Raw genomic sequence first — 14,587 nt, forward strand, 5'->3', positions numbered from 1 at the left:
CATAAATTCACCAACTAACCATTCAGAAATGTTGTCTACTTGTTGTCACTTCTTCTTGAGTGTCTCCATCTTTCTGACTTCGGTTTGAATATAAAAGGCTAAAGGTTTTTGAAATTTCCAGTGCATGTCTGTGTGAGGTAAAATGACCTGCTCACCCGCAAAAAGTGACAACATGCTATATAAAAATATCTGTGGGGTATTTTGAGCTAAAACTTCACATACACACTCTGGGGACATCAAATACTTATTTTACATCTTGTGAAAAGGGCATTTGCAGAGGGGAGAGTGCTCCCATCTGTCTTATTTTTGTCTTATCAATATCATCATGTTGCTCAAGTGCTGACATGAAACTTTGGTTATTTATTAAAAGTCATCTTTATTAAAAAATATGCAAAATAGAAATACATTAGTTTTTAAAGGACAAATAATTTATAAGTGTTACAAGTGGACAAGTATGACATTTTTCTAATAGAGCAATGTAAATACAAATAATTATATGAAAAAGCTATTGTAGGTAACTTTGTATTTCATTTGCTAGTAATTCTTGAAATCTGAATAAGAATCTGTGATTGTAATACTGTGAAAATTTAATTTTCTAAAATTTCAAAAGTCGTTCAGAAATGTGTTATGAGCATCTTGTTTACATTTGAAAGTTTTGAATAATTAGATTTTTTTTTTTTTAAGCATTATTAAAATAATGTTATCCCTGATTTGTGAAATATTCTGCATTATTGGCTTCCATAAAGTCAGAATATATAATTTATATTTTTCTTCATGGCTACAAATATATATCTTTTTTATCTATACATTTAGACATAAACTGTCATTGTCAAACATTAAAAGTAGAAAGATGCCTTGTAATATCAGTAGGTTGGTTATATTACATGAATCCCATACCAAGCTTTTGAAGAATAGTACCTTTTTTTTACATTTTGCAAAGTTTTACTTGCAAACTTTAAAGTAAAGCTCACATCATTGACAAAATATAATGTAATGTTTTTTTTGTTGTTGTTTTTGCATTGGGCTGATTCCATTCTACATATTTCACATTGACAAATTCTATTGCTATCAAGCTGTGTTAAAGCTCAATGTCGCAGTTCCTTGGGCATATGAAGAGTAGATGTCCTGTGTTTCTTAGTATACATGAAGGTATGTACCTTTTGAGTCAACCCCTACCACATTTCTGGCTGTGCATCTGTACAGTCCAGCATCTCTTGTTGTAGGATTCTGGATGATTAAGGAACCCTGAGGATGGAGGTACTTGTTCCCAATTAGCCGTGGTTGGGGGCTGACAACAAGCCGTGTTCGGTCTGGTGTCTCCCATGCGATTTCTGATTTGGGGATTCCAGTGGCCACACAGTTAAGTTGTACCGCCACTCCTCTTTTAGCATAGGTAGCAGGAGCTGGGCCACTAGTGATACGGGGTGGATATGTAATGATGATGACTGGAACAGTTATCAGGGAGCTTCCATATTCATTTGAGGCCCTGCAGGTATATGAGCCCCTGTCATGGACAGAGGCCTGCTGGATGGAGAGGGTTCCATTGGCAAGAATAGCATAGCGACCTGCTCTTTGAGGTCGGTTTAAGACTATCCCGCTTGGCAGAGTCCAGGTGAGGCGGACAGAGTCAGTGTTTGACAAGCAGTGCAGCTGTAAACTTTGCCCATTTATGATACTAACAGGTGAGTTATACCTGTTATTGATTTCTGGCTTGTGCCCTGGAATTAATGTAACAGTTCTTTCAACCAGCCCAGCTGCATTGCGTCCCAAACAACGATATGTGCCTGCCTCTGAGAGAGCAGGGTTACTGATGACCAAAGTCCCATCAGACTTGTGGAGGAATTTACTGAATTGTGCACCACTCAATAGTGGGGAGCCATTTAGAAGGATCCACGTCAGCTGTGGGGTTGGTGACCCCTCAACTGAACAGCTTAGGTTAATGGTCCTGCCCACGGTCAATAAGAGTGACTCCATTTTAGGACTTTTAAGTTTTGGCTTCTCCGAAATATCTGTTACATCAAGCTGAACAATGAGTTTTGTTTCACCTCCCTCATTACGAGCAACACAGGCAAACTGGCCTGAATCGGTCATTCTCACTGAACGGATATCCAAAGTGCCATTGCGATGTACTGTCATTCGACTGCCATAATATGGTGCGGGGAGTACAACATTCTCTGGAAGAACCCACATGACACGGGGAACAGGTGTACCAGTAGTTTCACAGTCAATTAGTTTCCGTTGATCTCTCACACTAGACACTTTCATTGTGTTTGTGGTGCCTATGAGGCCATTAATAGCAGGTGGAGAGACAAGAATTTCCACTCTGGTCACTTTGCGATCCTGTCCTGCCGTGTTCCTGGCAAGACATATATAGTTCCCACCATCGAATCTCTGAACTTTCTGAATGATTAGAGTCCCATTGTTGTGTATAAAATATTTGTCTGAAGCTGAAGTGATGGCTCTATTAGTGGGTGAGAACCACAATATAAGAGGTGTTGGCTCACCCTTGGCACTGCACTGCAGAGAGACGGATTCTCCATAGAGGACCCTGATGACATCATGTGTCTTATTTGCAATCATAGGAACATCTGCAACTACTTCGATATGCACTTTCATCTCATCTTTTCCAACCTGGTTCTCAGCATAACATGTATAGTCGCCCTCTTCACGCATCCCTACTTCATTGAAGAAGAGGGTTCCATTGTCAAAGACAACATACCTGCGACTTCGACTGCCAACATTACGTTCAGATTTCATGACACTGTTGATCATGGTGCCATCAGGCAATGCCCACTGGATTTTAGGATCAGGTAGTCCAGAGGCCACACAGTCAACTTTTAGGTTACCTCCATACATCACCTTCCTATCAGACGTTGTCTTCTGCTCAATTTTTGCAGGTTTTGCCAGGACGTTGACCTTAAAGGGCACAAAATCATCCCCGATTTTGTTGCGAGCAACACAGAGGTATTCACCATTATCTTTCTCTGTCACAGATATGATGGATAGAGTACCGTTGGCAGAGACCTTGATCATTTGATCGTAACTGAAATATACAAAAAAAATGAAAAAAGCATTACTGAAGATGTGTGATTCAACCAGTTTAATGTAAAATGTTACTAACAGAAGATTTTTGCTTTTTATTTAGAATGTTGCACTCTTGATGTTTGAGATTTCAAAACAAGATGAGCCCCTCTTTTTAGAGGAGCAGTTAAAGTGCCCCTGTAGTAAATAATTGTATCCCTTAAAACTCATCTTTAATCACCAAAATATGTACAAGTTTTTTTTCTGTGAAAATTCTTTGGTTCAAAAACCCTGGGTTCATTTAGTATATGCGGTCCACTTGGTCAACTTACTGAGGTAAACGCTGCACAATGGTATCGCTATTTACAGCGTCGGACACATAACGGTATGATTAGCCTTTTGCTTGACTACTCTATCAAACAGCTAATAATGTGTTACTAATTTTACACAAAACATGTTCCCGTTCGCCACCTCAGAGTCAGACAGCTACCTATTAACAAATAGTATCCTTAGAAACGCTTTAAACAACTCAGAACATCAGTGGAGAAAGGCATATAGTTGATCATGACATCGTAATATTTTTCTACCCGATTTTCCATTTCAACAGAAAAAATATACTGGGATAACCTGGCTTCTCTTTAGACTCCACTGCTTCTGAGAATAGTTAATGATATGCTAAAACCTGCCAGCACATTGACGTGATTGGTTACAAGGTAGTTTGTGACATAAGAAACACCAGTGATTTCAAACCGCGTTTTTGAAACTATCTTTAGATCACTGCAGTTTTAAGGAGACAGTACTCAGCAATGGTGTTAACTTATGAATTTACACATGGTTTGTCTCAAAGCATATTATAAACACCACATAGACCTATTAATAACATTAAAAACTTGATTTTCACCACAGCGTGACATTAAGAGTGTTTGATTTGCATGGCAAGGGTAACATGTCTCATTGCTGCCGTGCAAAGGCAAAAGACCGTAACTTCGTTTTTGGTCGAAAATGAGTTATTTATATTTTTGGCACATTCAAGACCTTCTTTATCATGTGGACAAGTATCTTGAATCAATTCCGTTTTTTTATCGAGAAAATAATGATTTGTCTTAACAGTAACTTCCAAAAGCCCATGAGAAACCAAGGCAGAACACCGTAACATCAGTTACCACTCTTTGGCTTTGTTTTGGAACGCTCAAATTCCGAGTTACAGTGCTCTGCCTTTGTTTAGCCGCGCGTCAATATGAAGTTACTGTGCCGGTGTTCAGTCAAATAATGCTACCTACCAGATTGTACGGTTATCTGCCTTTGTTTTAATGTCCATTAAAATTAAAATTACGGTGTAGCCTGTGTACTTTGTACAGCTGCCATCAGTCGCTCTAACTTCTGATGTCCTCAGAGCGGTCAGAACATTTAGTATGGTCTGCTCCATCGACAAACGTGCGATATCGATCGCGAAGGATTATGCAGAGTTGACTGAAAAACGTTACACATTGCCGTATCAGATGAATACAACCAAGAATTAAAGCTCGGCAAACTAGCTGGCAGAGTGCCAAAACTTCGCCTTCAGCCCCGCACCCTAAACGCGGTCGAGTCAACGCTGGACTAATAGGAGGTATTTTGTCATGTCAAATGTATTAATAATGCCATCAGAATGCAACCAAAGCACAGGATAGCAATAAGTAGATGGCTATAAATAATTGTAAATCATACAAAATAAATGCCATGATCACTAGATTTTATACAGGTGTGTACTATAATGATTTTGTTAATGGTGATCAGCAACTAAATATTGATAATGTGGAAGTTACTGCCTTTTGCCTTGGCATGACTTCTCACTTTTTGCTGACAATACAAAGGCAGAGTACAGTAACTTTAAAATAGTGGTCAAAAGTCAAGTTTGAGCTCAAGATTTTTTTATGTATATAATTTCCATTACTAAAACATCTATTTGCCAGATTTCCAGTGTCCTACCAATAATTAATTTGGCGAGACAACTAAAAATCTTTAAAGTCATTTTTCTCAGTTCCACACTCTAGCGACTTAAGGTCTTTTGCCTTTGTAGGGCAGATTAGTCAAAACAGGATGCAAACTTATGAAAACATAGTGTTTAAGTGCATGCTTTAAGGGGCAAGAGAAATGCAGAGGGAGAATAAAAAGAAAGGAAGACAGTAGCCATGAGCACATTTTTCTCAAGTGTATAAATTCAGTATGTACTTTCCTGCAAAGTAGATGTACTTCAGTGAAGTGTTTACATTACCTGTAGTGAGCATCCACAAGCTTTTTGGACGGAGTCCTCCAAATTATCCTGGGTTCTGGATTCCCTGACGCAATACAGTCCAGGTGCAACCTGCCTCCATAGACCACATCTGTTTTTTTAGGTGATGAGAATGTAATCTTGGCTCTTGAGTATATTAGAGACTTCTTTACAGTCAAAATAATGGCTCTCGATGCAGTGCCAACCACATTGGTTACTGAGCATTCATACCTCCCTGCATCTGTCGGAGCAAGACTACGAATATAGAGTGTCCCATTGGGGAATACAAACAAGTTACGTCCATTAATAAACTGGGAGGGACGGAGTTGCATGGCATCAGGAGTGATCCAGCCAATAGCAGGGGGAGGGGCACCCCTGGCAGTGCAATTCAAGTAGGCAGTGCTTCCCTCTGGAAGACTGACATTCTCATGTCTTGGCTGCTGAATTATAGGTGACAAGGAAGCAATAGTCAGTCGAACGGATATGGTATCAGCACCTGCAGCATTGCTAGCAATGCATTTATAAAATCCTCGATCCATGTGACTGACCGATTTCATGTAAAGCGAGCCATTAGGTAAGACTGAGACCATGTGCTCAGGTGTGTTATGAGTAGGTCCACTAGAATGTACCATTTTCCTATCAGGTAGGACCCAGGTGATCCGAGGCTTGGGATGCCCTTGGGACTGACACTCAAACTCGACAGTTTCTCCAAGGTATGCTGTGGCTTCTCTATAGCGAGGATGCAGAACTCTAGGGTGTTCAGCTAGAACAACTAAATTAACTACAATCTTGTCCTCTCCATACTGGTTTTGAACTCTGCAGAGGTACTGGCCTCTGTCCAGAGGAAGTACATTGTGGATTATAAGCGTACCATTAGAAGAGACCTTGAATCTCTGAACCCTGCTGTTCTGTGTGATACTAGCTCCTGTAGGAAAAAAAAGTGACAAAATAATTTTAGAGCTACAGCATCAAAATAATATATTTCTACATGCATGTGTCAACAATGTACAGATTTGAAAAGCTTATGGTAATATTTAAATAATTAAAACTATACCTGTCCTACCTGTGGATACTTTAATCCAGGAAAGGAAGGGACTGGGTTTTCCCACAGCCACACAAGGCAAATAGGCATCAGTCTCAGCATGTGCTGTTACTGATCTAATGTCTGTGCTAGTGATCCGAGGTCTGCCTCTACCCTCAGGCACTACCGTTGGTCTTTGATGAGGTCCTCCTGATGTGGTGTAATGCACAGAAGAGCTTCCTCTACCCTGAACACCTGGCCTGCCAGGAAGTTTTTGCTGTTGTAAAGATACTGTTAAAGTTGAGTGAAGTGGTGGAGTTGTGGGTGTTTTTTTAGTGGTCTTTTTGTGGATGTTTTCCTCTAATTCTTGAGATCCTGTCTCATCAGAGGCACTGGCTAATTGATAAGGAAATTGTGTGACTGGAAGTTTTGCCCTACTGTATGTTCTGCTAAGTTCTATCTTACTAATGTTTTCCTGGCCTGGGGTTACAAATCTGTCTTTGTCACTATCAGGAATGTGATTTGCATTGTCTGGTTCAACTAGCATGCTCACAGAAGTGGGCATATTTGGGTAAAGCATATGTGTATGTTCTGTAGGAGGCCTCAGGGCTGTTGTAGTTGTTGTTGTGGCAATTATGTTTTCTTTTGTAACTGAAGAGACATTAGCATTTTCTGACGGAGACCAAGGGTTCATGGATAAAACAGAATTGTGTCTGTTGTGAATGCTACCAGTTGGAAGCCTAATTGGTTTTGTTGTTGCAAGCACTAATGCCGGAAAGCTTTTGGGCCTTCCTGTTGGAACCTGTGAACTCTTTTGTGTCCCCTCAAAAATTGTAGCAGTTGCTGTTGCAGAACCATATGGGATTTCTGAATTATTTTTGATGATTTCATACTGTGTACTTGGAGAAGATGAAGAAAATGACCTCACAGGAAACCTTCTTTCAAGCTCATTGTATGACAGAACTTTTTCAGTCTCTGTGGGGTTATATTGGCTCTTTGTTTTGTCTGGACTTGTATCTGGAAGTTCTTCTATTTGTGCATGAGAGTCATCTGACGTTGGGCTTGAGCTGGGGTCTGCTGTAATGTTTTCCTGTTGAGTCTCTTCAAACATTTTAGCTGTAGGGGAATGGGTGCTTGTAAACCACTCATGAATGGCTGCCTTCATAGGAGGATTTGGAATATGGGGAGACAAGGTGGATTTTTTTTCTTTCTCTGTAGTTGCTTTTTCTTGTTCACTTCCAAAACTACTGAATGTTGATGGAGACACTAGTACTGTTGTGGTGCTTTTCTCTTGAGCTGGCTTAGCATGAGATGAGTGTCTCTCCTTTGTCATAGATACTTTTTCTTGGGATAGGGATTTGTGGGTTTTGTGATTCCTGCCACTGTATAAAGGGTCTGTGTTCTCTTCATGAGTCATTTTGCCTAGTGACTCTGGCTGGCTGTCAGTTAATGGAGCAGTAGTATTCATCTTGGCTCCTACACTTTTGGCCCATGGAGATGTTTCTATTTTAGTTTGAGAGGAGGCAGTTGTCTTAGTAACGACTGAAAACTCATTTGTGACCTCTGCAATTGAAGCTGAAGTGGGCTGTGGGGTGACATTTGTGACATATACGGATGATTTAGAACTGTTTGTCTTAGTTCTAATTCGATTAGGCTTTCTACGTCTTCCACCGTTCCTCCTCCTCAAACTGGACGAGTTCCTAGCACGTGAGGAGGAAGCATTGAGTAAATTAGTGAATGTTGCTTTGTGTCCTGAAGTGGGTTTGGTGGTTGGTGTCACAGTAAGAAGCAATGGAATTTTTGAGACATTATGTTTCTCTTGAGGTATGTGCTTTTGTAAGGTCTGTGGTCCTAGCTTAATTATAGTTAGAATTTCAGTAAATGAGTACACAGCAGTTTCTGTACTTGGTTCTGTGAGGGTTTTTGCTGTGGTTGATACTAAGCTGTGATGCATCCTTTCCTGATAAACCTCTCCTACGTGCTCAGGGTTTTGCAAAACCCTGTATTCTTCGTCATCTTCACCATCAGACTTTTGAATTGCTTCAGTTACATCCATTGTGTGGCTTTGGTTTTCCTGTAAATAGGTTCCATATGATGTTGTGCTCCACAAAGTGCTCCCTGCAACTCCATCTGCAACCTCTGAATCTCTCACAGTAAAACGGGTCATCTGTGGTCCAACTGTGGGTTGTGTGATATATGTGCTAACTGTAAACGAATCTGAATTTGGGTCTGTTTTAGGAGCTGCTATCGGGTAAATAACATGTCTTGCATCCTCAGAATCCAGAGCTCTTATATCCAAGTTGTACTCAGTGGCCTCAATAGGCATCTGTGACATTGTAACTGAGTACAATACTTCCTTTAGTGGTGTCCTTGTTGTTGTACCTTCTGCAGATAATTGTAATGATTGCTTTGTGTAGGCAGCCTCTGACTCCTGTATTTTGTGTGTACTGGTCTGAATATAGTTTGGAGTAGTTGTTTTTGAACTGGTTCCACCACTGCGAACTTTTGCCAAAATATTAGCCCAGTGCTTTGGGTCTATTTGGTTGTTTGACATGTTAATTCTTCTTTTTGACTCTACAGTGTTAACCCTGTCCACTACTGGAGTACCTATTCTCCTCCTTGGTGTAGCAGGGCGTCTCCAGGAATTCCTAGAAGGATGACCTCCCCTTATTCCCATACTTGGGACCCTCCGCCGATTGGGAAAATCCACTTGCGTAGGAAGTGCTTTCTCTAAAAACTCTTCAGGTTCATTATCCCCAGATGACTCCACACCATTTTTCACAAGGACTTTTATTTTGGTTGAAACTCCCTCAACAGGTTGAGGGCTACTGGAGTACTTCCGTAAGGGGAGCATACCTGGTGGCCTAGTTATTATTACTTTTGTGGCCAAAGTGTCCATCCCATGCTGGTTTCCTGCAACACACTTATAGTATCCATTGTCTGAAAGCTGACTGTGTCGAATAATCAGAGTTCCATTTGAAGCCACAAATATCCTGGAAATATTTATCCACTTGTTAACAATGCTGCCATCAGGGAGAATCCAGTGTATATCAGCATCAGGGGATCCAGTGGCGACACATGGAAGGAAAAACGGTCGACTTGCGAATCCCGTTACTGGCTCTGTTACTCCTTCACCTCCAGGAGGTGGGCTGGAGGATTCCTCCACTGTCAGGCGAAAAGGGAGTATCGTAAGATCATCTGAAACCTCTGCAATACAGTAGTACACTCCTGAATCAGAATGATCCAGAGATTTGATTTCAAGAACACCGCCACTTGAAGCTGAAAGCATTCTATCAGCATTGCTGTAAGGTGTTTTTAAAGTAGAGCCATCAGGTAGCATCCATTTAACTGACTCGTTCCCTGAGCTATGTATGGTACAGTTTATTTTAGCAGGACTTCCCACAACAGCAGTCTGCATTGTTCTAGTGTTGTTCCTGGACTCAATTATAACCCAGCCCCTACTCTGCTGTCTTATATATTCCTTTTCCATAACTTCAGTCAGATGGGTGCTCAGAATAATTCGAACACTTTTACTTGTCGACTGAAGTCTGTTTAGCTGGAGGTCCATTGATGACTGCATTAACCAGGGTGGGTCAGCTGCTATGTTAGCTTTTACTCCTGTATAGTAAAGAGCATCCTTTTCAACATCTTGCCGATATCTAAAGCTTGTGTAAGGGTCCTTACTTAGCATAATTTCCCTTCGAAGGTGGGCTGGAACATCACTATAATATGCAATCAATCTCCACAACTTCTCATAACTGGACCTGTCAATAGCACACTTTAAATCTAACGTCAGAGTCACATTTGCTGATATTTGAGACTGGTTAACATAGTCCCAGCCTATACTTGTAAGCACTCCTGGATCAGTGACAATACATTCCAGGTCTACTTGATGTCCATGTTCATCTGATAGGCCCAGGGAAATGTTGCCAAGGGGTTGATGAAATTCATCCATCGTCAGGAGGTCACTTACAGTGTCCTCTGGGGAAATGGCTCTGTGAGAGGTGTGGATAATGGGACTATTGCAAGTGGGTTTCTCCAACTCCTGTAGTTGTTTCTTCTTTAGGGGTTTTGGAGAGAAACACATAGGGCATAGCTGGCCATCCAGATAGGCTTTGTCCTTCTTACATTTCAGCACACCTGGAAAGAAAAAAGGAGGTGTTAGAAGTGGGCATTTATCAAGATAAAGTAGTCTTATAATCCTAAACAATTTTATATAATCCTATGCAGAACTATCATTATGAGAAGATAATCACAAGTGATCATTTATATTACTACTATTGTCAATCATGATAATAATAACCTGGTGAATTTTTATTCCATTCTTTGAACCATCTCATACGACAGTCACAGGTCCAAGGGTTCCCATTCAGGGAGAGGTTCTCCAGGTAGGGCATGCCTGCTAGCATCCTCTGTGATAATGTGGTCAGTATATTATCTGACAGGTACAAGTGCTTCAGGGTGGACACTGGGAAGTGTCCATGAATAGAGAAAGTGGAGAAGGTTGCTGGATGGAGCTGCTGAAGTTGGTTGCCCTCCAATTGGAGAAGGCGAAGAGATGTGAGGCCTTGGAATGCATCAGGGTGGATGAACTCAAGTCTGTTGTGATCCAGGTGCAACCTAGTGAGACTCCAGAGACCCATAAGGGTTTGCCTGCTAATTACCTTCAGTTTATTATAGCTTAGTTTCAGCATCTGAGGAGAAAGAGGCATTGAACTAGATATAATTTACTTGTTTATATTACATTTTCAATTTGAATTCATTGATGCTATTTAATTGCAAAAGTTGTTCCATACATATGAGGTATCAATGCAAACATTAGTACAACAAAAGAAGTACAGAAATATTTTTTTCTCAAAGGGAAAAAATTGTACCTGAAGGGATATGAGGTCACGGAATGTTCCATCAGGAATTTGATGCACATCATTGCCATGCATTAAAAGAAGCTCCAGTTTTCGTAACCCAGCAAAAGAGCTGTAAGTTATTCTATTTATAGTATTAAACCTGAGTGTACAGAAGGAGGTGACAATAAGATGGTTAATTATGCTGTGATGCTGCAGATTTACCAAATATAACCTAAATTGACTCAATTTCAATGTGGGAGAGTAGGGCTAATTTTCAAAAGGTTTTATCTCAGTAACTGTAAGGTTTCCAAATGCCAAAATAGTCCAAAGTTTTCTTAAAATCACATAATTTAGGGAATTAAGTTCTCCAAATAAAATTCCAAAATCATATATATATATTATAATTGCTTCTGGGTAAACAAGTGAACACAATAAAACCCCACTGACATATACTCAGGCATGGATCAACTACTATAGGCTGATTATATCCAAATGGTTGAACTTTGTTCCCAGGACAAATGTATGCATTTCTCATACATCTGAGGTCAGGGCAAGTTATCAAATGTCTTTTATGTTAAAATGTATTAGAAAAATGAAACAAAAGCACACACATCAGTCTCAAAAGGGTGCTCGACTAAAAAACAACAAGTAAAAAATAAAGTATAAAGTCGGCAACACCTAAGCTCCAAAATTATCAAAAATATTTATTTTCAAGACAACTATCGCATAGCGTATGTGACGTTTCGAGCACGCAGGCTCTATCAGACAGACTTCATATTACCATTCGTCTGATGAAGAGCCTGCATGCTCGAAACGTCACATACGCTATGCGATAGTTGTCTTGAAAATAAATATTTTTGATAATTTTGGAGCTTAGGTGTTGCCGACTTTATACTTTATTTTTTACATGTTAAAATGTATACAATTTTATTAAATACAATATTTGTTGATTAAAACAATGGTTTTGTTTTGTTCATTCCTGTTTACATTTGTGTTGCTTAATAAAATAATTTTGTTTATAATAATCTTTTTACTGTTTTCTTTTATTTCTTTTATTACAAAACAAACAAAATTATCACATATAGCATTATGACAATTCAAAGAACTGGATCTTACACTTGGGTAATATCAGTTGAAATTTTACTTTTGTAGCCTATAAGGTATGTGTTTATGTAAACCTACAGTTAAATATAAACCTACACAAATTGCAACTAGCCCCTGTTTACCCAATTAAGTATGATCTCAAATCCTTCCTGGGAGAGACCTATATCATGCATAGTTGTAGGTCACATGAAAAGTGGTCGAAATATCCCCGGCATTTGACATCATCAAGGGAAATTCCCACTAACCTACAGATGAACCCATGTGGATTAAATGTTTTAAAGCAACGAGTAATAAAAAATCGAGTTTCAGCATGCTACGATGACCAGTATGATAGGCCTAATCTACAGATAAATCCGTTTTGGAATGGATGTGCTAAAGTGTTCTATTACGAAAGCTGTTTTCAGAAAGCTAAGAAAGAAAGCAATGTCTAAGAATAATAATATCGTGTCACAGAAAAGTTAATCTTACCCCAAATTCATCCGCTCCACCTGTTTGGGCACGCCAGCAGGCACCGTGAATAAGGAGCGGAACGTGCAGTGCACCTCTGCGGGCTGGTGACACGCACATGGCCTCGGGCAACACCGTACCGCTACAGGCAGTGCTACTAACACCAGCATCATCAAAACCTGAGCATAAAAGCGACCCATCTTCAGCTTCACAGCAGCAGCCACCTTAAACTGCAGAAAAACGCAATTGTTGAAGCAAAATACTGTAGAATATGTTGTTGTTGTTGTTGTTGTTGTTGTGTGTGTGTGTGTGTGTGTGTGTGTGTGTGTGTGTGTGTGTGTGTGTGTGTGTGTGTGTGTGTGTGATTTTTAATATATATAAAGTCTGCAAGCGCAAGGAGCTCGTCCAGAAGCAAAATATAAAGACTTGGACACTTCAAAGACACTATATTTATCTTTTACTTTGTTTGCTGAGAAATTAATTAATAAGCAATTGGTTGTTATGTCACTACAATCTTACGATAATAAAACTGCATTCTTGTTTTAAAATAAGTTAGGGAGCGCTGTTGTAGTAGCCTATGCTACCAAACTCCGATTTCATTCAAGAGCTACTGGAAAGGAAAAAAAACAAACCTTATGTTAACTTTGTTAACAGGAGATTATTCCAACTACAATCCGGCATGATTTTGGTCCACAGCACCCATCAAAATGCCATCTCCAGAAATCATGTGATAGTCCATTCACTTCAGGATGCAAATTCTCCACTGATGATGAAAAAGCTGAAAATATTTTCATTCATAAAGTTTTTATTTGTTGTCGGTTTTCTTCTCAATCCAATATGGCACTAATTACTTGTAGTCCGATGCGGAGAAACGTCAAAACAGTATAAACAAATCCCTACAATTTTAGAGAAAGGCTGTATTTGAGAAGCGCATTGGAGACTCCAGCTGTGAAGCTGCGCGTTATGTTGGAAACGTGAGAATGAAACTCTCAGATGGCGCTGGTGCGCGCGTCGATGCGTCTGCGCGCAGAACGCAGGGCTCGGTGGGAGTGACCGACTGTGAGCCTTTTACACGCGTTCCTGAAAGTAATGTTTTGGATGAGACGAATAACTGCCTAAAGCACACATTCCAGACAAAAGGTAGTGTATTAATCTCAGTTCTATGCTAAAACTTGGCAGTATCTACAAACGCGAACATGTATGTGTTGTTTGCAGTAGCTTTGCAGTTATTGCATCCCCCACTGTTCTTTTTCCATGACATGCTGTTTTGACCCTTAAAGGTTCAGACTGAGACTACTGTATATACGCACGCACGCACGCACGCACGCACGCACACACACACACACACACACACACACACACACACACACACACACACACACACACACTGTGCACGCTCTAAACTGATGCATGAAGTCCCCTGAGTTCACAAGGCACCCGCATTTAGAGAAGAAAATGCAGGGGGTTGGCAAGGGCAGAGGTCACAAGCTCCTGCCCCTGTTATTGACCACTTGGGAGATTCCATACATCACATCATGCCATTTCAAGCAGATAGCATCTTCAGTGATGGAAATAGAGGTGAGCATAAACAGATTGTGATCATGATAAGAGAAGAATGAAAACAAAGAAGAATGAAAACAAAATGTAATCATCTTCAAGAAAGGAACTTTCTTTGTTTGGGGGATATGGAACAAATCCTCACATATCAAGACATATCAAATAGATTAACAGTAAATACATTGGCAGTAAATACATTTACAATGTTGCAAATATTTATTGTTCAAATATTGCTTTTTAACTTTGTATTCAATAAAGATTTTATTTTATTTTATTATTATCATGGTTTCCACAGATAGTAAACAGAACAACTGTTTTCAACATAATAAGAAGAAATGGACT

At 39.9% G+C, this 14,587-nt stretch overlaps 1 protein-coding gene across 2 annotated transcripts; it reads right to left on the reverse strand.

Annotated features, from left to right (window-relative positions):
- Window positions 1-305: 305 nt before the first annotated feature.
- On the reverse strand, window positions 306-13,707 carry mxra5a (matrix-remodelling associated 5a). Of its 2 annotated transcripts, none has more exons than XM_079854435.1 (7): window positions 13,321-13,707; window positions 12,710-12,918; window positions 11,168-11,297; window positions 10,597-10,987; window positions 6,336-10,433; window positions 5,276-6,197; window positions 306-3,043 (listed from the first exon to the last, which is right to left on the reverse strand). In XM_079854435.1, the coding sequence occupies exons 2-7, from the start codon at window positions 12,886-12,888 to the stop codon at window positions 1,135-1,137; spliced, it is 7,629 nt and encodes a 2,542-aa protein (XP_079710561.1). In that variant the 5' UTR covers window positions 12,889-12,918; window positions 13,321-13,707; the 3' UTR covers window positions 306-1,134. The 2 variants fall into 2 exon arrangements, with proteins under 2 accessions (XP_079710561.1, XP_079710560.1); XM_079854434.1 differs by having other exon boundaries at window positions 6,327-10,433.
- Between the last annotated feature and the right edge of the window lie 880 nt (window positions 13,708-14,587).

Source organism: Squalius cephalus (assembly GCF_949319135.1).
Source record: "Squalius cephalus genome assembly, chromosome: 2".
NCBI classification, from domain to species: Eukaryota; Metazoa; Chordata; class Actinopteri; order Cypriniformes; family Leuciscidae; genus Squalius; species Squalius cephalus.

Coding starts and splice junctions, on each gene's coding strand:
- mxra5a (XM_079854434.1), bottom strand. CDS start 12,888: ATGGGTCGCTTTTATGCTCAGGTTTTGATGATGCTGGTGTTAGTAGCA. Junction 10,988..11,167: donor GTGACCTCATATCCCTTCAG/GTACAATTTTTT, acceptor CTTTCTCCTCAG/ATGCTGAAACTAAGCTATAA. Junction 3,044..5,275: donor CTTGTGGATGCTCACTACAG/GTAATGTAAACA, acceptor TGTATATTTCAG/TTACGATCAAATGATCAAGG.